The following is a 20,399-nucleotide window of genomic DNA, read 5'->3' as shown; positions in this document are numbered from 1 at the left end:
GACAACTGAGCTTTTTACAAAAGTGACAAGAAAGTTGTCACCTATGTTTCCTGAATGGTGTGATGTCACGGCAGCGCACTTCCTGGGTGCACACCTCACACAGGCAGGCGCCGGTAAGTTCACCTCTCTGACTGTATCAGTCCCCAGCTCTAACATCCCATCCCCCAGCGTTATGTACAGCCCTCCGCCGCACACAGAGTTGTCCCCAGCCCCCCCTGGCTGGGCATAGTCACGTGTCAGCCAGGACCCTGCCGGTTGGTCAGCCCCGGCAGTGACGTGTTGTCCCTGCCGCTCAGCTAGTGACTGAGGAGAGCTCGGTGGTCGCGGAGCAGTGTCCTGTAGAATTGCCGGTGTGTGAGCTCGGAGGCTTTAGACTACCCATCTGCACAGAGCTCGGTCATGGAGGCCCAGGATACCGGCAGGTGAGCGCTCAGGCTGCTTCAGGCCCACACACCTCTGCAGCGGCCTGCTGGTTTTATAGAGACAACAGTGCGCATGCGCCAGGCTAGCTGCCATTGTATAGAATGGAGGGAAGAAGCGGGGTCGCTAAATGCCGCCTCTCTCCAGTCTCTTTCTCCGGACGGGGCTGATCTGGGGCTATGTTCACACACGGTCTTTCTCAGACAATTAGTCTGAATGAATGTATCTGAGCTGTGTGCCATATGTTAGTTACACCTAGCTACGGATGTTTTCAATGAATAATGGACGCTCGCTTGACATGCCTTCACTCTATAAGAACTTTACAGGACACCAGACTTTCACTGATGCGTCTTGGTGTGAACAGGCACTGAAGCCATATGCAGGTAGTGTCAGAGGACACATCAGCATATGCACACAGGTCACCAGGTTGTATGTCAGAGGTTTCATCTCCAATGAAAAGAACAGGGGCATGTCTACGGTCGGTGACAACTTTTGGCCAATCACTTGTCACACAGACTATGCATTAGTGCTGCTGTTTATATATAGCACAATGGGAGAACCCCAGGCACCCCCTTCTCTGAAGAGGGAAGGGTGTCAGGACTCTAGTTTGGCTTAGGAGTCCCTGCTCTGACTCCATATATAGCTATATCCATATATGGAGTCAGTGTTTGGGGACACCCAGTGTATTTAAAACTACTCTGAAAAGTTTCTGTCGGGATTTGAACTCCCAACGTTGTACATTAGAGGCAAGGACCTTATCCACTAAGCTATAAAGCTGAATGCTAAACTGTGTCAGAAAAGCCTCATAGTAGTGTCTGATGTAGTGAGTATTCCTATTCAGCATTAGACTTATTTTATATTTCTGTGCAGGTTAACATGTAGCTCTATAGTGTAGTGGTGAACCTCATTGCCTCTAATGTACAAGGTTGGGAGTTCAAATCCTGGCAGATTTGCTTCCGTGGAGTTTCTGTCCGTGCCTCTGCACTGCAAAATAATAGAACATGTTCTTTTTTTTTTTTTTTTTTTGAGGTGCGGACAGATCACGGACCCATGGGTCTCGATCCGGCCGCCGCACAGATGTTGCCCTTGCAAATTGCGGTCCCCAAAGCATGGAACAGCCGTGTGCATGGGGCCTAAGTCTGACAACTAGTGGTTGTTGACTTGTAAGGCTACTTTCACACTAGCGTTCGGGCGGATCCGTTCTGAACGGATCCGCTCATAATAATGCAGACGGAGGCTCCGTTCAGAACGGATCCGTCTGCATTATATTAGCAAAAAAAATCTAAGTGTGAAAATAGCCTGGGACGGATCCGTCCAGACTTTCAATGTAAAGTCAATGGGGGACGGATCCGCTTGAAGATTGAGCCACATTGTGGCATCTTCAAACGGATCCGTCCCCATTGACTTACATTGTAAGTCTGGACGGATCCGCACGGCCAGGCGGACACCCGAACGCTGCAAGCAGCGTTCAGCTGTCCGCCTGTCCGTGCGGAGGCGAGCGGAGCGGAGGCTGAACGCCGCCAGACTGATGCAGTCTGAGCGGATCCGCTCCATTCAGACTGCATCAGGGCTGGACGGCTGCGTTCGGGTCCGCTCGTGAGCCCCTTCAAACGGAGCTCACGAGCGGACACCCGAACGCTAGTGTGAAAGCAGCCTAAGACAGATTCACTAAACTGGTCTAAATAGTTCACATATGAAAATGTGGCACAAGTGAGCATAATTTTGCCACCCATCTCCATGAAAGTAGGCAAATTGTGGCGCAGCTCATCACGCAGAACAGAGAAAGAAAAGTACATCAGCCCTGCGCTGGTGTAGATATTAGACTGTTTTTACAACAAAATAAGGTGCACCTATATAAATAGGACAGGAATTGGCGCAAAAGCTAGAAAACTTCTGAATTTGTCTTAAAACTCGAAATAGACGCAATATGCACAAATGCCTCCAAAACGGGCACAACAACAGTTGATAAATGAAACTTAAAAAATAAGACAGTGGGAAACAGACTTTTTACTGATGTGGGGGACAGACTACCATAACCCTATTTGATCCTTAGAGCGACAGGGTCTGTGCGGGTACAGTAGTAAAGCTGTAAGATGGTAGAGCCCACTGATTTTGGCAGGATTCGATGGGAAGAGGGATAAAGCATGTTCGATTTCAGCACATCCAGTCCACTGTTCCAGCAGGAGAAAAGGCACTGACTAGAGTGCCTACAGACATGGAGTAAAATAAACCATAATAGGTGTCCTTCATTTAGGGCTCATGCACACGGCCGTTGACCCGCCGTGGCCGTATTGCGGCCCGCATACAGCGGGTCCGCAATACACAGGGCACCGGCCGCGTGCACCCCGCATCATGGATGCGGACCCATTCACTTGATCGGATGCTTCCATGGTGTTTCTGGCCGTGCCTCCGCACCACACAAAAGCAGTGCATGCGCTACTTTTTTGCAGTGCGGATCGCGGACCCCATTCAAGTGAATGGGTCCGCATTCCGCATGCGGTTGCCCCACGGTCAGTGCCTGTGCATTGCGGACTGCAATTTGTGGTCGCCAGCACACAGTCGTGTGCATGAGCCCTTACAAAGCTGGAAATGTCCCTAATTTATGGCAAGACCTGAGCCTCCTCATAAATTAGGCACTTTCTCTTCCAGCTAAAAACAAGATGCTGAGGAAATGCTTTAACCATCTATGTGTTTTGCGGATTCCAGTTTACACCTCGTGGAGGCACCCCACCATTGACGGTCGGTACCATTAGAGGTGTCTGCCAGTGACTTACTCCCTTTAGATAAGCACGCATGTCTATCATGGAATTGTGAGGAGTTGCAATCGGTCGGCAGCTATCTCAGCTGTATGGCCATCTTAATACTTGCTTCTGTGGAGCAGTGGTCATCAGTATCTGATCAGTGGTAGTCCGACCCTCAGGACCCTCTCCAATCAGCTGTTTGAGAAGGCACTGTAACTCCTGTGAGCCCGGTGGCCTTCTCTCAGCTTAGCAAGCACAGTGCCATACATTGTATAGCGGCTGTGCTTGATATCGTGCTCGGCCCCATTCACCAACAGGGCGAGGATAGTCAGGCTAAGGCTACATGCACACGAACGTTGTTTGTTTCCGTGTCTGTTCCGTTTTTTTGTTTCTTTTTGCGGATAGGATGCGGACCCATTTTTCATTTCAATGGGTCCGCAAAAGATGCGGACAGCACACCGTGTGCTGTCCGCATCAGTATGTTCGTTCCGTAGCCCCGAAAAAAATAGAACATCCTATTCTTGTCCGTTTTGCAGACAAGGATAGGCATTGTTACAATGGATCCGCAAAAAAACGGATTCCTTACAGAATGTCATCCTTTTTTTACGGACCGCAAAACACATTCGGTCGTGTGAATGTAGCCTTGCACAGAGAATGCTATCAATCACAGATAACACCTCCCTGTGTACAACTATCAGTGACTGACAGCTATCTCTGTATACACACTTACACAGAGAATGCAATCAATCACTGATAACATCTCTATATATACACACTTAAAGGGGTTGTCCGGGTTCAGAGCTGAACCCGGACAAATCTAAATTTTCACCCAGGCAGCCCCCCTGACTTGAGCATTGGAGCAGATCATGCTCCGATGCTGTCCTTTGCCCTGCGCTAGATCGCGCAGGGAAAAGGCTCCTTTGTTTACCATAAGACACTGTCGGGCGGAGGCTTAGCGCTGCCCTAGCCCTGACCCATTCCCATGTCCTGTCCGCATCAGTATGTCCATTCCGTAGCCCGGCATTGTTACAATGGATCTGCAAAAAAAAAAAAGGATGGCATATAGATGTTAAACCATACAGTCGTGTTTATGTAGCCCAAGCCAGTACTTTCTGCTCTGCACTGATAAGGAGCAATCTACCTGAAACAGCTGTCTGCAGATGAGATGCTGGCTTATTTATTATCCAAGTCATGTGCCAAAGCCTGTTTAAAGGGTCAAACATTGACATAGGATAGCTTCCTTGCATCTGGTGGCATCAGAGGCAGAGCTTGTTAAAGGGCTTCTGTCACCCCACTAAAGTCTTTTTTTTTTTTTTGGGCTAGTTAAATTCCTTATACTGCGATATATGAAAATATAATGGTGTTACTTACTTTCCTTCAGCAGTTTCTTATAAAAACGAACTTTTATAATATGTAAATTAGGTCTCTACCAGCAAGTAGGGCGTCTACTTGCTGGTAGCCGCCGCAAAAAAACGCCCCCTCGTCGTGTTGATTGACAGGGCCAGCCGCGATCTCCTCCTCTGGCCGGCCCTGTCAGCATTTCAAAAATCGCACGCCTGTGTTCATTCGGCGCAGGCGCTCTGAGATGAGGAGGCTCTCCTCCTCAGCACTCCCTCAGTGCGCCTGCGCCGATGACGTCTTCTCTTTCTTGCCATGTCCCTTTGGCACACAAGAAGCAGTAGATTTTTCTAAACTAGATGAGCTAGTTTGGGTGCAATTTACTATAAGGTCTACTAGGTGCACTCACATTAGTAAATGTGTGACAATGTGTATTTTTCCCCTTTTCTCAGTAACAGATACAGGTCCCCATCCTCAGTCCCATAGCAGGGAGAAGTCTTCTGAGGATAATGATGGTGTTAGGGTCCCCATATGCTGTATATCTCTTTAATTATTATTGTTTTTGTTTGCAGTTACTACAACCTGCAGCCAGCCCAGGCATTCTATGCCTATCCGTTCCATCAAATGATGAATGCTCCATCAAATTTGGATCTGGGCAATGAACAGAGGACTCTGCACACCCTTACTGGAGTCCCAGCCCATGAGCTCCAGTCTTATTCTGGTATGCCAGCTAATGAGCCACAGGTTCTGCACACACTGACAGGTGTGCCACCCATCGAACCCATTAATATGCACGTGTCAATGGGGGTTCCAGACATTGCTCAGGAAAATCTGCAAGGTAAGTTAAGAAAATGAAGACAAAGCATGCATTTTAAGGGTATGTTCACAGTCGTGTTTGTAAACCCGGCAGGCTCTTCCAGTAGCCTGTTCCAGCATAAATGCCAGAAAGCAGCCAGATCTTGTTATAGTCGATAGGGATCCCGTTGTAAATGGCATAATCCATCAATTCCGGATCCGGTAAACTCAGGCTGCTCCCTTCCGTGTTAGGTTACCGGAGATGTCAATGAGCCCTTAAAGGGGTTGTGTCACTTAAAGGGAACCTGTCACCTAGATGATGCATATTATACCGCCAGCAGTACCTTATTGCAGCCAGTAGCATGATTATAAAGGTGTCTGTGTCTAAAAAAAAATACTTTTATTCAACAGGCCATGCTATGTAAACAATAGTCTTGAAGTCAAGGTGGCAGCGGCTTTCTCGCCTGAAGTCAAGCGCACCCCGCCCCCTTTACCTCCCCAAACCATTTGATTGATAGGATGCCTGATTCCTTCACTGCCGGTTGCTTGTATGTAGTCTTGCGCATGCCCAGGCTCTCGTGTGCCTGAGCATTGAGCTCATAGCGGAGTGGAACAGGCACAGCGCAGGCGCCGGTATTGAAGGGACATGGCGCACGCGCAAGACTACATTCATGCATCCAGTAGTGAAGGAAATCCCATCAATTAAATGCTAAGACTAAAGACTATCGTTTACATAGCGTGGCCCGTTGAATAAAAGTATTTTTTCAGACTTTTGCTGCTTTGTACAGAAAAGACACAGACACCTTTATAGTCATGGTATAGGCTGCAATAAGGTACTGCTGGCGGTTTAATATGCATTTTCTAGGTGACAGGTTCCCTTTAAGCAAATGGCATTTATCAAGTAGAGAAAGTTAATACAAGGCCCTTACTAATGTATTTTTATTATCCATATTGTCTCATTTGCATGGTTCCGACCACCCTGCAATCCATCAGCAGTGGCCGTGCTTGCACACTATAGGAAAAATTGTTGGCCTCTCTGGTGGCCGGCACCATGGGAGCTCACATAGGCTGGTGCTTTTTCCTATAACATACAAGCGCAATCACAGCTGATGGATTTCAGGGTGGTCATAACCATGGAAACAAGCAGTGTATAATGTGATGAAGAAATGAATCCAGCCAGTAAAGGAAGCAATATTGATAATAACAATATATTAGTAAGTGCCTTATATTCACTTTCTCTACATGATAAATGCCATTTGCTGAAGTGACACAACCCCTTTTCTTGGATTTTTCATGGATCCAAAACTAGATTTTGCTGAAAACATCCCTGTGTGAACAAGACCTATAGTTTTAGGCAGTATCACACACAACCTGGTGTGGTGCTATGCAGTTAAAGGGGTTGTCCGCGTTACTTATATTGGTGACTAATCCTCAGGATAGGTAATCAATATCAGATCAGCGGGGTACCTCCACCGATCAGCTATTTGAAGAGAAGGCCGTGTTTGTACGAGTGCTGCCTTCCCTTCACTGCTGTTTACCTGCTTTCCATTGCAACCGCAGTCTTGAGCAGGTGTAATTACAAGCCGTCCCATTTACTTCTGTGGGACAGCTCTGTAGTATTCACTTGAGTAGGAAGGAGATGTCCCATTGAAGTGAATGGGAAGACTTAGTTGTAATTACAATGCTCAGTGCTGCAGTTGCGATGGCGAGCAGGTAAACACTTAAAGGGGTTATCGCTAGGATATGCCCTCATTGTCTGATAGGTGCAGGTCCCACCTCTGGGACCTGCACCTACAAGGAGAACGGAGAGGAGAAAGTTGAGGAGGATGCACTGCGCATGTGCAGCCGTCCTCCATTCATTTCTATGGAGCTGCCGAAAATAGCGCTGGCTCGGCTATTTCCGTCGGCCCCATAGAAATGAATGGGAGCGGTGGCTGCGAATGCGCGGTGCGCTCCCATTCACTTCAATGGGAGAGGCGGGGAGCTGCGCCTGGTGGTGGACGGACCCTGGGAAACCTGGGGTCCTTCAGCCACAACTCTCTCCTGCTCCGTTCTCCTTGTAGGTGCAGGTCCCAGAGGTGGGACCCGCACCTATCAGACAATGGGGGCATATCCTAGCGATATGCCCCAATTGTCTAAGATGGGATAATACCTTTTAAGAGAAGGCATTGCTCGTATGAGTGCAGCCTTCTTTTCAAACAGCTGATCAGCAGGCCTGCCGGGTGTTGGCCCCCTGCCAATCTGATATTGATTACCTATCAGGTCATCAATATAAATAAAGCGGACAACCCGCTATTTATGTGCTGATTTATTTGTTTGTTTTTAGAAGAACCTACCAAAGGAAAAAGAAAGAGAGGCAGAGCTCAAGGTGAACCCAAACCTAAGAAGTCAGCTGAAAAGCCCCCTAAGGCACCTAAAACCCCTAAAGCCCCTAAATCGGGAAAGCAAGAGAAGATCACAGACACTTTCAAGGTGAAGAGGAAAGTGGATAGATTCAACGGTGTCTCTGAAGCTGAGATCCTAACTAAAACCTTGCCAGATATCCTAACATTTAACTTGGACATAGTTATAGTAAGTATGTTGGAATGAGCTGTATACAATGTTATGGTGATATTTGGGTATGGTGCCATCTAATTCTGTGGGCTTTTTTTAAATCTTGCACAGATCGGAATCAACCCAGGTCTTATGGCAGCACATAAAGGTCACCACTACCCAGGCCCTGGAAACCACTTCTGTAAGTTAATGAATGCTCATGGAATATTTTCTCTAAGAAGATTTCTCATTCTTGGTTGTGAAACAAGTGCACTTATTAGGGTTTGTGCACGTTGTACAGTGCCGCATGCATTGATCTCCGTATGCCTGCAGTTGTATAGGGAAAATATGGAGTCCATTCTATCATAGAAAGAAAATAGTGCTGTGCTCCATTGACTTCATTGTGGAGTGAATTATTGTTAGGGGATAGGGCGTTGCAGCAGTACACGGAGGCTGTACACTTCCTTTAGTACAGAGGTGTAGAGCTTCCGTGCACATTTCTCCAGTGTGGGGCTGGACAAATCCTGGCAGCCAGATGGCCATTTCACCCAACATTTTCAGCAAGCTTCTAACAATTTAGGTTATTAGGATCATTTATCAAACTGGTGTAAAGTAACTGGCTTGGTTGCCCATAGCAGCCAATCGGATTCCACCTTTTGTTTTCCAAATGAGCTGTCAAAAATGAAAAGTGGAATCTGATTGGTTGCTATAGGCTAGTAGTGGCGAACCTATGGCACGGGCACTCGGGGCCCTCTCTGTGGGCACCTGCACCCTGAAAAAAAGGTATCTATGGTGTACCAATATGCCTTTAGACTTGTCCTGCCATTCATCAGCGCAGGGCGCACTATTAACAGCACAGGTAGTGAATTGAATGTAGGCAGCCTGTTATAACTAAATGATAAAGTACATGGAAGATATACTATATTGGTCTGTAGGATTCAGGTTAACTTGCCGTGTTGGCACTTTGCAATAAATAAGTGGGTTTTGGGTTGCAGTTTGGGCACTCGGTCTCCAAAAGGTCCACTGCTATAGGCAAACTAAGCCAGTTCTACTTAACACCAGTTTGATAAATGGCCCCATTAGTTTTTTTTATGTTTGTGGCAGTTTTTATTCTAACCTGGCTATTAAAAATAAAATAAAAATCAAACCAGATCCAGGAGTGGTGTAACTGGTTCATAAAGTGTGCAGTGATTATGTTTGTGGCAGTTTTTATTCTAACCTGGCTATTAAAAAAAATAAAAATAATCAAACCAGATCCAGGAGTGGTGTAACTGGTTCATAAAGTGTGCAGTGATTTGTCCATTCTGGTTTTATTGCACCTGCCATCTCCTGAACTGTTTGGTTTGTTATGTATTATGTGCAGAATCTTAGTAATCTGTACATAATGAAACATCGTAGATAAAGGGATGCAGGGATGGGGAACTGCTGAGGGTAGGTCATCAGTCTCTAAAAACTGGCAGACACCTTCCGTTCAAACGTCTCCTTGATCTTGGGGACGAAAACTCTAGCGCCTAAGATATTTAAATAAAAGATATGATTTATTTGGTACCATGATTTTGTTTTCTCTAATGTTCAAACGGTTAAAATGTAATGAACTCCGTGTTCATCCATCTGGAAGTGTCCTTTGTCTTACTATAATATAAGCAGTTCTTTGTCGCCTCAGATATCCCATGTGTATTATTTATGGCTGGAAATAATTCCACTGTGCCTTGCGCTTTGCAGAATTAATTGCCATACATCTCAAGTGGCACATCGGCGCTGTCATAGTGAGTAACGAAACGCCAAGCAGGACTATGTTGCTGCTCTTCATCTTTCACAGAGTGCATACAGGAGGTCTTTACTTTTTATGGAAAGAGGGGACGCTTCTTAGGGTCCTCTTAAACGGACCGATGCCAGGCAATAAAACAGCGCAGGTCGACGATGTACAAGTTGATCAGTACTTGTTGCAAAGTGATAGGGGGGTGAACAGTTGGTTTGCCTTTTGCATTACCAAAAAACAAAAAACATTTAGGCGCAATCGCCCGGCAAATGAATGTTGGCTCGTTTGACGGGTGATCAGCGGCATCTATACATGGAAAAGTTATCAGAAACATTATTCATAGGAATTCAAATCATTGGCCCACTCCTTGACTGGTGTAAAAGGGGAAGGAACTGGATGTTTGAGATATATATAAAAAAAGTTTGTGACTAATCATGCATTGAGAAATATCCATTTCTTTTCTCTCAGGGAAGTGCCTTTTCCTATCAGGGCTCAGTGATAAGCAGCTGAACCACTTAGATGATCTCGTACTTCCTGAGAAGTATGGCATTGGCTTCACTAACATGGTGGAGAGAACTACTCCAGGGAGCAAGGACCTCTCCAGGTGAGTGGGATCTGTTTGGAGAGATCTAAATGTGTCATTTATTGCTCAGGAAATATTAATCTATTGTATTTTCTCTCCATGGTTTCTCTAGTAAAGAGTTCCGTGAAGGAGGAAGAATCCTGGTACAAAAGCTGCAGAAATACAAACCACGGATAGCTGTTTTTAATGGAAAATGTGAGATGACCTCTGCTTTCACTCCAAATTGTTAGCGTTGTTCTCAGCTAGGGTTTAAATAAGTCACCAGCTTAATTTTCTCCTTCCTTTCAGGTATATATGAAATTTTTAGCAAAGAAATTTTTGGTGTCAAGATTAAAAAGTTTGAATTTGGAATCCAACCACACAGAGTTCCAGAGACAGACACAGTCAGTATATTGCTTTGAAAATTACATCATTATGCTATATAACAGGATCAAAACAGTTTTTTGTTTGTTAGGGATATTTTTGTCCATATTTTTTTTATTTTAAGCAGGCTGTATGGGATTATAGAAAGCAGATGTAGTAATTCACACAGGCAGGCACTTCCGTTCCCCCCCCAAAAATAGAACATGTCCTATTGTCCACAGACAAGAAAAGGCATTTCTATTTAAAGTGCCGGCCATGTGCGGTCCTCAAAATGCGGAACGCGCATGGCCATGTCTGTGTTTTGCGTACCTGTGAATGGACCCTAAAAAATATATAATTAAAACTCAGCATGACTAATAAAGTACATGGATGATTGTAACATAGTTTTAAAAATTGGAATTTAATCTCGCCTGTCCCTTTTTTGGATACAGATTTGTTATGTCATGCCTTCGTCAAGTGCCCGCTGTGCACAGTTTCCTCGAGCTCAAGACAAGGTTCATCACTATATCAAATTAAAAGATTTGAGAGACCAACTGAAGGGTATTGAGAATGCCAGGGAAATTCAAGAGGTGCAATACTCGTTCGACTTGCAATTGGCTCAAGGTAGGCTATTTAAAAAAAAAAAAAAAGTTGAATGTGTGAGTGTTTTTTGGAGTATTTAGCATTTGTAAATGGTCCAGACCTTTGCCAAAAAGTATATTTTTACACTTTTACTGCCATGACAATTGTCATGCTTTTGACAAAAACCTGAATTGTGAAATGGAAAAAACATACACCCCATACCCATATATTGTTTGTAATTTATGAAAATGCCTCCAAGCACTTTGCAGTCATGTGTGTCTTTATGCAAATTTGCATCAAAGCGTAACTATTCAGAAAGACTACATAAAAAAAAAAGGAGATTTTTGTATAACTTACCAGTAAAATCTCTTTCTCGCTCTCATTGGGGGACACAGGAACCATGGGTATAGCTATGTCCTCTAGGACGCGTTGACACTAGTAAAAGCTTTAGCTCCAGCCTGGAGAGAGAGCTTCAGTTTGTGTACAAGCAGTAGGAGAAGCAAACCAACCAAGAAAATGACCACCATGGAACACCAACCATGCCAAAAGACCCAACGGGGTTCAAACCAGCAACAGCCACAACTGTGGCCGAACAACAATACTGGTTGGGTGCTGTGTTTTCGCATAATCCCGGGTTTGAACCAGGAACAAATAGCAAGCTATTCCAGCCCTGGGTCTTAAAAGGGATTAGGAAAATGGGAGATCTCTTCAAGGAAGGGGAAAACCGTTGGGCCACACTACAGGAAATGGAGGAAAAATGGGATTTGCTGGGACCAAATTACTTATCATATTTGCAAATTAGAGATTATAGCAGGAATCTTGTTAAAGATCTCTCACAGGAGTGGAAGACAAATGACCTCGACACAATACTGAGTCTTAAAGGGATTCTGTCACCTCCCCTCAGCCAAAAAACGATTTAAAAGCAGCCATGCAGCACAGCTTACCTGGATTAAGCTGTGCTGTTTAATCTTGAAATCCGTCCAGCAGTTACTTTAAAAAACGACTTTGATCAATAAGGAAATGCGTCCTGAAGGTGCCCAGAGGGGCGTTTTTTTCTTCCTAGTGAGCCCAGTACCGCCCCTCTTTCAGTGCCCAGCCCGCCTTCCTTGTATTTTCTAACTGCCGCCCCCAGCCTGCCACAGCCTCTCCTGCCTCTCCTCCCCCTCCCTCACGCCGAACGAAGTCTCGCACAGGCGCAGTACCCACTGAGGGCTGCGCCTGTGCGATCATCAGGAGACTGAGGGCGGCAGCTTCATCTTCGTCACTGGGCATGCGCCGAGCCCAGTGACGTCCGATGCTCTCTCTTCCCGGCTGACTGAGGCGGGCTGGGCACTGAAAGAGGGGCGGTACTGGGCTCACTAGGAAGAAAAAAACGCCCCTCTGGGCACCTTCAGGACGCATTTCCTTATTGATCAAAGTCGTTTTTTAAAGTAACTGCTGGACGGATTTCAAGATTAAACAGCACAGCTTAATCCAGGTAAGCTGTGCTGCATGGCTGCTTTTAAATCGTTTTTTGGCTGAGGGGAGGTGACAGAATCCCTTTAAAACCAGACCTACAATTACGCTGTTATATCAACTGCTGAGGGACAGATGGATATCCAAAGATCGTACGAAAATATTAAAAAAATGGGGACAGATACTGAAGATAAGAGATTTCCAAATGTGCCTACTCTGGTATAACATCTCTATTCAGGACAATAGTTAATGAGAAGTGGCGAGAAACCCATATCAAAAAATTGCATCATGCAATTTACGGTTTCAACTTCCCAGGCAGAGCGCTTGATAGCATGTCCCCCGTGCAAGACACCTCGGACTGATCTGTTTAATGGTCTGTGGAGTTGCCCCAAGCTGCAAGGGTTCTGGAAAAAAGTGGGCCAGACGGATAAGCAAGTTTCAGGGACATGTTATGCCAAACATGGTAATATTGCATGTTGCTATAGAATCGGGGAGTACAGATGTGGCAGGGGAACCCAAAAAGGTTTTATCACAAGCGGGACATAGGCTATTGATGGTAGCCAAAAGCTGTCTGCTCAAAATGTGGCTTAAACCTGAGATCCCTACTAACGACATGATACTCGCCCAACTACGCCATACATTCCACCTAGAGTGGCTATATGCACTTAGTAAGAAAGAAGTCTTGGCTAAAAAGTTATATTAAGTGTGGAGGAATTTCATGTTGAAATATGTCCCTGAGTCAGAATATCTAAGGATAATGACCCCATTTAAACTAACATGGTACATCATTGAGGACCTTAAAGACAGGTTGGGGAAACTAAAAGTATGTGAAGGAAGAGATAGGCATTAGTAGCACTATATGAGAAGAATCAGACAGCGAGATAGGGGGGAAAGATAGACTGTGATAGGTTGGTGATGTGAATCTAGGGAATGGTGGGGGGGGGGGATTAAAAGTTATGCATAAGTGATGTTTTGTATAGCAATGTAAACAACATTGACTCTTTTGTTATGCTGTTCTGTATTTGGCATTTAAAAATTTCAATAAAGAAATTTGAGAAAAAAAATAAAATAAATGTCATAGTCAGTGGGCAACTACCCTCCCTGATTGGTAAGAGGGGTGATAACATGAAGAAAAGTTCCTGTAGTCACCCCATGGTCACTGGAGGCTCTACCAGTAATGGACTGTGATCTTCCTGACGTCACTTGCAGATTCCTCCCTCTACTTTACATACCCACAACCAGGAGGTAAAATGTTTCATGCTTTCCCTAAGTTCAAACAAGTCCTGCAGCCTAAATATTGTACCTAGAATACTGAGTCTGGTATCATTTGAAAAGTAAGATTCTTTAACATAATACCAAGTCTTTATATCACATATTAGATCAGCACTTGCCAACCGAACAGACTTGCATACTATAAGAAATATAAGATGTATGTTGCCAATACAGAGCAATCTTTTAACATGACCATATTTTACTCCACCTTAGGCGCTTTGTATGTATCTATTTCCCACATTGGAGGGATTAACATTGTATAACATTTTGATTTTAATGGCGTTCTCTTCTTTTGTTGTACAGCGGATGCGAAGAGGCAGGCTGTCAAGGAGGAGAAGTATGATCCTGGGTATGATGCTGCAGCTTTTGGGAATGTCGCGGAAGAGACACCTAATGCAGAGGGTGGAACCAGTGACTTGCCAGACCCTACAGGTAGTGTATACAGTGAGCTTCCTACTGTTATATAATGGGGTGAGAAAATAACTCCCTCTGGACTACCCCTTGAAGTGGCCAGGGCGATCAGCTGATCTATCCTGTCTAGTGAAACACACTGGCAAAAATCCAACACTTGGGCATTTTCTTTTATTCAGCAAGCAGATAACCATTCACACAGCTGCTTACATGTTCGATGCTTGTAGTGGTACCTGGTTGTCTGCTCTGTTGAGCACCTTTAGCATGAATAGTTGCTATTTGGTGTAATAAAAATGAAATGTGCCCTCCCCATGCTCTGAAATAGTTCCAATACTGCTGCCAAAAAACAGACGGATAGCTACCGATCTAATGGACCCCACTGGTCCCTTTATACTTCTATGCTGGCTAACCAGGTGACAGCTGCAGCCAGTCAACGGTTTCGGCTGCATGTACAGCACTAGACTTTTGAGGGCAGTTATTGGCTGCAGCTGTCACCTGTTTAGACGGTAAATGATCAGCGGCATGGAAGTATACAGGGACCAGCGGCACTGAGGTAACAGTTGTACTAAATGGGTGAATTTAGTATTTTTCATTAAGCATTCCGTTGCCCAAAAAACTAGAATGACCTAGAATTGTCTATTTTCTGTTCTACATAGCACCCTGTAATCCGGAGTTAGCTGGACATTCTCAGAATGGACAATGGATGCCTCCGCCCTTTCCTGAACATATGCCTCCATTTAGTCAGAGTGAAGGCCAGCAGCAAGAAAACAGCAGCGTTTGAGGACCTCCTGCATTCCACACTATGCAAGCATACTGCAGTTTTATTGCAGTGACAAGGAACTGAACCTCAGTTGAAGAACTGATGCTTTTTTGTTCTCATTTTACCTCTGATCTTAATCCTAGTGTAAGCATTACTAGTAGCTATTACCTTTTTAAAGTAGGTAGTTATATTGAAAACTTTTCTAGACCACTTAGAGTGTAGACTTTTATTTTTATTTTTTTCGTCTTTTTTTATTTTTATTTTTTATCTCATGTTTGATGTCTATTGCAGTTATTCACAAACTGCAGCTTCTTCTTTTGGGGCAAATGTTTTCTGTTCCAGCTGCCTTTATATACATGTTCATTTAAAGGTGGTTCTGTAAATGTTGGACATACTTTATTTTTTCAAATGAGGAGGATGGTGGTTGTTTCTTGCTTTTGTGGATGAAAGGCTTGGCCCATTACAAATGAGCTCTGTCTACCGAAGCATGTGCCAGGTATGTGTTGTGTGTTTTTTGTTTTCTTATGATACCTTTTATCAGAGGTTTGTATACTATACAGTAGCTGGACTCCAATTTAGCTACTTTTTAACCTCATACTTTGATATGAAATGATAGAAACTGTTCCATGGCTGAAATAACATGATAATGTCAACTTCTTATTTATTATCTTACAATATTTCTATACTTGAAGAATCAACAGAATTAAATCCATTGACAAGGATAGAATTATTTATTTTTGCTGTGTGTGAATGCAGTGTGACTGATATTCTCAAATTTTAGATCTGTTCCAATGATGTCACAAATTCCAGTTTTTGTACCAATCATTTTCTTTTGTAAATTTGAGATCACAGGTTTTTAGATAAGTACTCTTTTATATGTTTTAGCACATGGGGAGGAGGTATATGGCTTATGTTAAAGGTAACCTGTCACCATGAAATACAGTGCAGTCTGCAGGCAGCTTGTTATAGAGCAGGAGGAGCTGAGCAGACTGATATATAGTTTTATGGGAAAAGATTCAGTATAACTTGTGTGCTATTTCTGAATTCAGTTGTACACTGGGGCCATGCTGTCAGTGACTGACTGTATTCTCTGCAGAGATTTGAATGCAAATTATATGTTTTGCTAAATATTTTCCAATAAAATGATATATCATTCTGTTTAGCTATTCATACTCTATAATATGCTGCCAGCAGATTGAACTGCATTTCATGCAGGCAGCATATTGGAGAGCAGAAGGAGCTGAGCAGATTGATATATAATTTTGTGGGAAAAGATTTAACTAAACTTGTAATTTATACATTTAAATCTCTGCTCTTTCTGAGCTCAGTTGTACACGAGGGGTGTTATCAGTGATTGATAGCATTCTCTGTATTAAGGCCTCATGTCCATTCAGTTTTTTGTTTTTTTTTGCGGATAGCATGCGGACTCGTTCATTTCAATGGGTTCGCAAAAAATGCGGACAGCACATCATGTGCTATCCATATGTCCTATTCTTGTCTGTTTTAGGCATGGTTACAATGGATCCGCAAAAAAAACTAAAACGGATGACATAAAATTTTTTATTTTTTTTGTGGACCGCAAAACACATACGGTCGTGTGTGCATGTGGCCATAGCTGCCAGTCACTGATATCTGGGAGGGAACGCTTCCTTTCCGACAATCGCTTGTAGCATCAGGGTGTCTAATACATCCTTAAGTGTGTATATATAGAGATGTTATCAGTGATTGATAGTATTCTCTGTGTAAGTATGTATACATATATAGATGGCGGTCACTGATAGCTGTGCACAGTGGAGGTGTTATCAGTTATATAGATAGCATTTTCGGTGTAAGGCTACATTCACACGACCGAATGTGTTTTGCAGTCCGTAAATTGACGTTCCGTATGGCATCAGTTTTTTGCGGGCTACGGACCGGACATACTGATGCGGATAGCACACTGTCTGCATTTTCTGCGGACCTATTGAAATGAATGGGTCTGCATCCTATCCGCAAAAAAAAAAAAAAAGGAGCGGACACTGAAAGAAAATACGTTCGTGTGAGTGTAGCCTAAGTGTGTGCACATAAATCGCTGTCAGTCAATGATAAGACAGCCCCACGTACAACTGAGTTCAATAAAAGCACATATGTATAACTTACAAGTTTCACTGAATCTTTTACTGCAAACCTATATATCAATCTGCTCAGCAACTCCTGCCCTATAACATGCTGCCTGCAGATTGTACTGCATTTCTTTGACAGATTCTTGTTAATCAATTCAATCAGTTATACCCAGTCAGGTTGCCATACCATATGATAGTCTGGAGGTGTCTTGCAGTGCACCTAGTATTGCAATGCCGAGGAGTTAAGCTGTGTAGTATAGCAAACAGTTTTACAACCATCAGAGCACTAACCCACAGTGCTGGCATTAAGGCTAGTATTTCTAGTAATAGGTGACTAGCAGGATTTCCACTCCTGGCTTCAGAGCTGCTGAGTTGTAGGAATGAAAGTAGATTTTATTGTTTACAGAAATCTTTCATCCAAAATTCTGAGTTACAATTTGTAACAAAGTGTTTCTAGGATGGATATTCAAAGGGGTATTATGGTTTCAGCAAAAAAACATTTATTCTTCCTATTATGAAAAATGATGCAGCTTTCTAATATACTTTCTGTATCGGTTCTTTGTGGTTTTCTATGCAGACATAGAATAGAGCGCCTCATTGTTTACATCACTGGATATAAATCTTGTCTTGGTCATATAACGGACATTATAGGTGTATGGCTTGTGACAGTACAGTTTTATAAGAGCTTTCCTATGACAAGCTGTATATCTGTGCGTCCATCTCATGACCAGGCTAGATTTATACCAACTGGAAGTAATCGGTGAAGTGATTACAATCATGAGGAATTCATACAGAAAACAGACTCATTATACAAAGAGTAAAATTGTATTTGCAGAAAATGTAATAACCCTCGAATTTACCAGTACAGGATACTATGTGAAAATATCAGACATGGGTCATTCCATTAAAGGCGTTGTCCGGGTTCTGAGTTGAACCCGGACAACCCCTTTAAGATAATTTAGTTATGGTGCTATGAGGAATTGCTGCAGATATGTGACAGCAGTACAATGTATGTTGTTTGAATTATGTTTCATTCTTTTTTTTTTTTCTAGTAACTGGCAGTTTTCTTGTTGAAATGCTATATAATGATGTAGACGGTTCAGGTCAATTTTTATAATAATTGTGGTGTGTATTCAAAAAAAGAAGCAAGAGTAACTAGCAGATTGGAAATGAAAGGCCACTCGGCCTACATGCTACATGTTTTATTTACTTGAATTAAATATGAAGACCAGTAAAACCTGAGTTTGTCCCTTCTTTACACATACATTGCAGGTGGCAACGTCGGGGATAGCTTGTGCTCTTAAACGTTTAATAATGTGGAGGGAATCTGTACGTGTGACCCAGCAGAATTGGAAAACTATTAGTTTCTATATGGGCTGATTTGGAAAATCACAGCACAAATGTGTGGGTAAAACTTAAAGGGACACTGACGGGCCCAATAACCATAATTAGCTGTACATATCCATGCACAGGTCTTCTAATGTGCATTAAAAACATATAAGTATCCCCCCTGTCCACATTATGAATACAGTTAACTCACTGTTTTATAACCTGAACTACTCGCTGTTCTTTCTGCCCAAGGGGCGGGGTTTCAGCTTCTCTTGTGCCCAGCCAGCATCAGCCCAACCGCCGTTTTTGAAGTGCCACCCAGCTCATCAATATTCACTTAGCTAGGCGGCTTCTGCAGTCCCCGATCTTCCGAGATCCGGCACATGCCCAATAGAAAGCTATGGGCATCGGACTCGCTTTCAGCTTCTGTGCATGCGCCCGGCACCCATAGCTTTCTATTGGGCATGCGCCGGATCTCGGAAGGTCGGGGACTGCAGAAGCCGCCCAGCTAAGTGAATATTGATAAGATGGGCGGCGCTTCAAAAACGGCGGTTGGGCTGATGCTGGCTGGGCGCAAGAGAAGCTGGAACCCCGCCCCTTGGGCAGAAAGAACAGCGAGTAGTTCAGGTTATAAAACGTGAGTTAACTGTATTCATAATGTGGACAGGGGGAATACTTATATGTCTTTAATGCACATTAGAAGACCTGTGCATGGATATGCACAGCTAATTATGGTTTTTGGGCCTGTCAGTGTCCCTTTAAAGGCTGTGTACACCTTCCGGGGCAATTTTTTATTATTGCATTGTACTCATTTTGAGCTAAACATTATTTTTTTTAAATTGGTCTTCCTTTTCTCTGTACAGAGCTGAGATGCTCTACTAGCAGGATCTGAATTTTCTCTGCTCAGTCAGACAGGGATCTGACGGGTCCTTATCTCTGCTCTTATACTCTATAAACACTAATTAAAGCTCACTTTGTATCTTGCTGATAAGAATGTGGCTTAAATAGGTGTTTATGACCTCTTAGTAGTTTAGAGATAAGGTTTATTAGATGAACAGCACAAAGGGAAAGTACCAGTCACACAGAAAAACTGTTAACCCTTTGCGACAGAATGGCTCTATTTTTAATAAAGGTCAATTGAAAAAATTATTTTTAGCCAAAAAAGAGTAAAATGCAATCATTAAAAAATGACTCCAAAGGTGTACATAGCCTTTAAGCATCTTCCTAAGAACTACTGCAAATGCTCCAGAATCGTGCCTCTTGAAATATGCCACACTTAACCCCTTAAAGCAGGCATCCTCGAACTGCACTTTTGTGGGGTAATATTGAAAAATAAGTAAAACAATTCCGCCAAGGTTTGTGAGGCACATCCCAGGATATACATTCAGCAAGTATTCCATTCTCAAACACTTATAGCATAGCCACAAGACTGCCACCTCTGGAACCCCCGCCTATCTCTAGAACGGTGAGGTATGTTTCCACATCTCACAAGTTATAGAAACACTCAGACATTTATCAGTCTTGATCTCCCTGCACTTGAGTTAGTTGAGATGTGACTAATTTATTAAGAGACAAATTCTTAAATCGGGAGCACCTCTGCCCTGTCGTGCTCCAGAAACTGAAGTGTACGCCAAGTACAGGCTGGCGTAGACTTCAGCTATAACATCCGCCACTTTCTGGCGAAAGTTATAGTAAATGCAATGGATCGTGCAAAACCCCACCCCTTTCACTAAGCCCCACACCTTTTTTTTTGCCAGTTCACAAAAGTGTTGAGAAGCCTAAAAAGTTGAAAATTATGGCGCACATATGACATGCACCATAATGTGTGACTTTTTTTATGCCACAATAGTGGCGTTATTAGCTTAATAAATCTCCCTCAGTGTGTCCATTACTCCTATGCACTTGTGAGGTACCCTCTTGGCTTACTTACAACAGATCCATGACATCTCAAGATTTTTGAAAGTACATTTACACTTGA

The 20,399-nt window shown here is 43.5% G+C and overlaps 1 protein-coding gene across 1 annotated transcript; it reads left to right on the top strand.

The window, feature by feature from the left end:
- Positions 1–256: 256 nt before the first annotated feature.
- Positions 257–16,343, top strand: TDG (thymine DNA glycosylase). The gene is made up of 10 exons (XM_044277285.1): positions 257–422; positions 5,072–5,337; positions 7,621–7,865; positions 7,959–8,028; positions 10,054–10,189; positions 10,281–10,363; positions 10,457–10,551; positions 10,963–11,134; positions 14,123–14,251; positions 14,887–16,343. Exons 1-10 carry the CDS (start codon positions 400–402, stop codon positions 15,009–15,011), a joined length of 1,344 nt encoding a protein of 447 aa, XP_044133220.1. The 5' UTR covers positions 257–399; the 3' UTR covers positions 15,012–16,343.
- Positions 16,344–20,399: the final 4,056 nt, after the last annotated feature.

The sequence above is a fragment of the Bufo gargarizans genome, chromosome 2 (genome assembly GCF_014858855.1).
Source record: "Bufo gargarizans isolate SCDJY-AF-19 chromosome 2, ASM1485885v1, whole genome shotgun sequence".
In the NCBI taxonomy this organism is placed as follows: Eukaryota; Metazoa; Chordata; class Amphibia; order Anura; family Bufonidae; genus Bufo; species Bufo gargarizans.
Note: the sequence above shows the minus strand (reverse complement) of the source record. Positions and strands in the feature narration are given on the sequence as shown.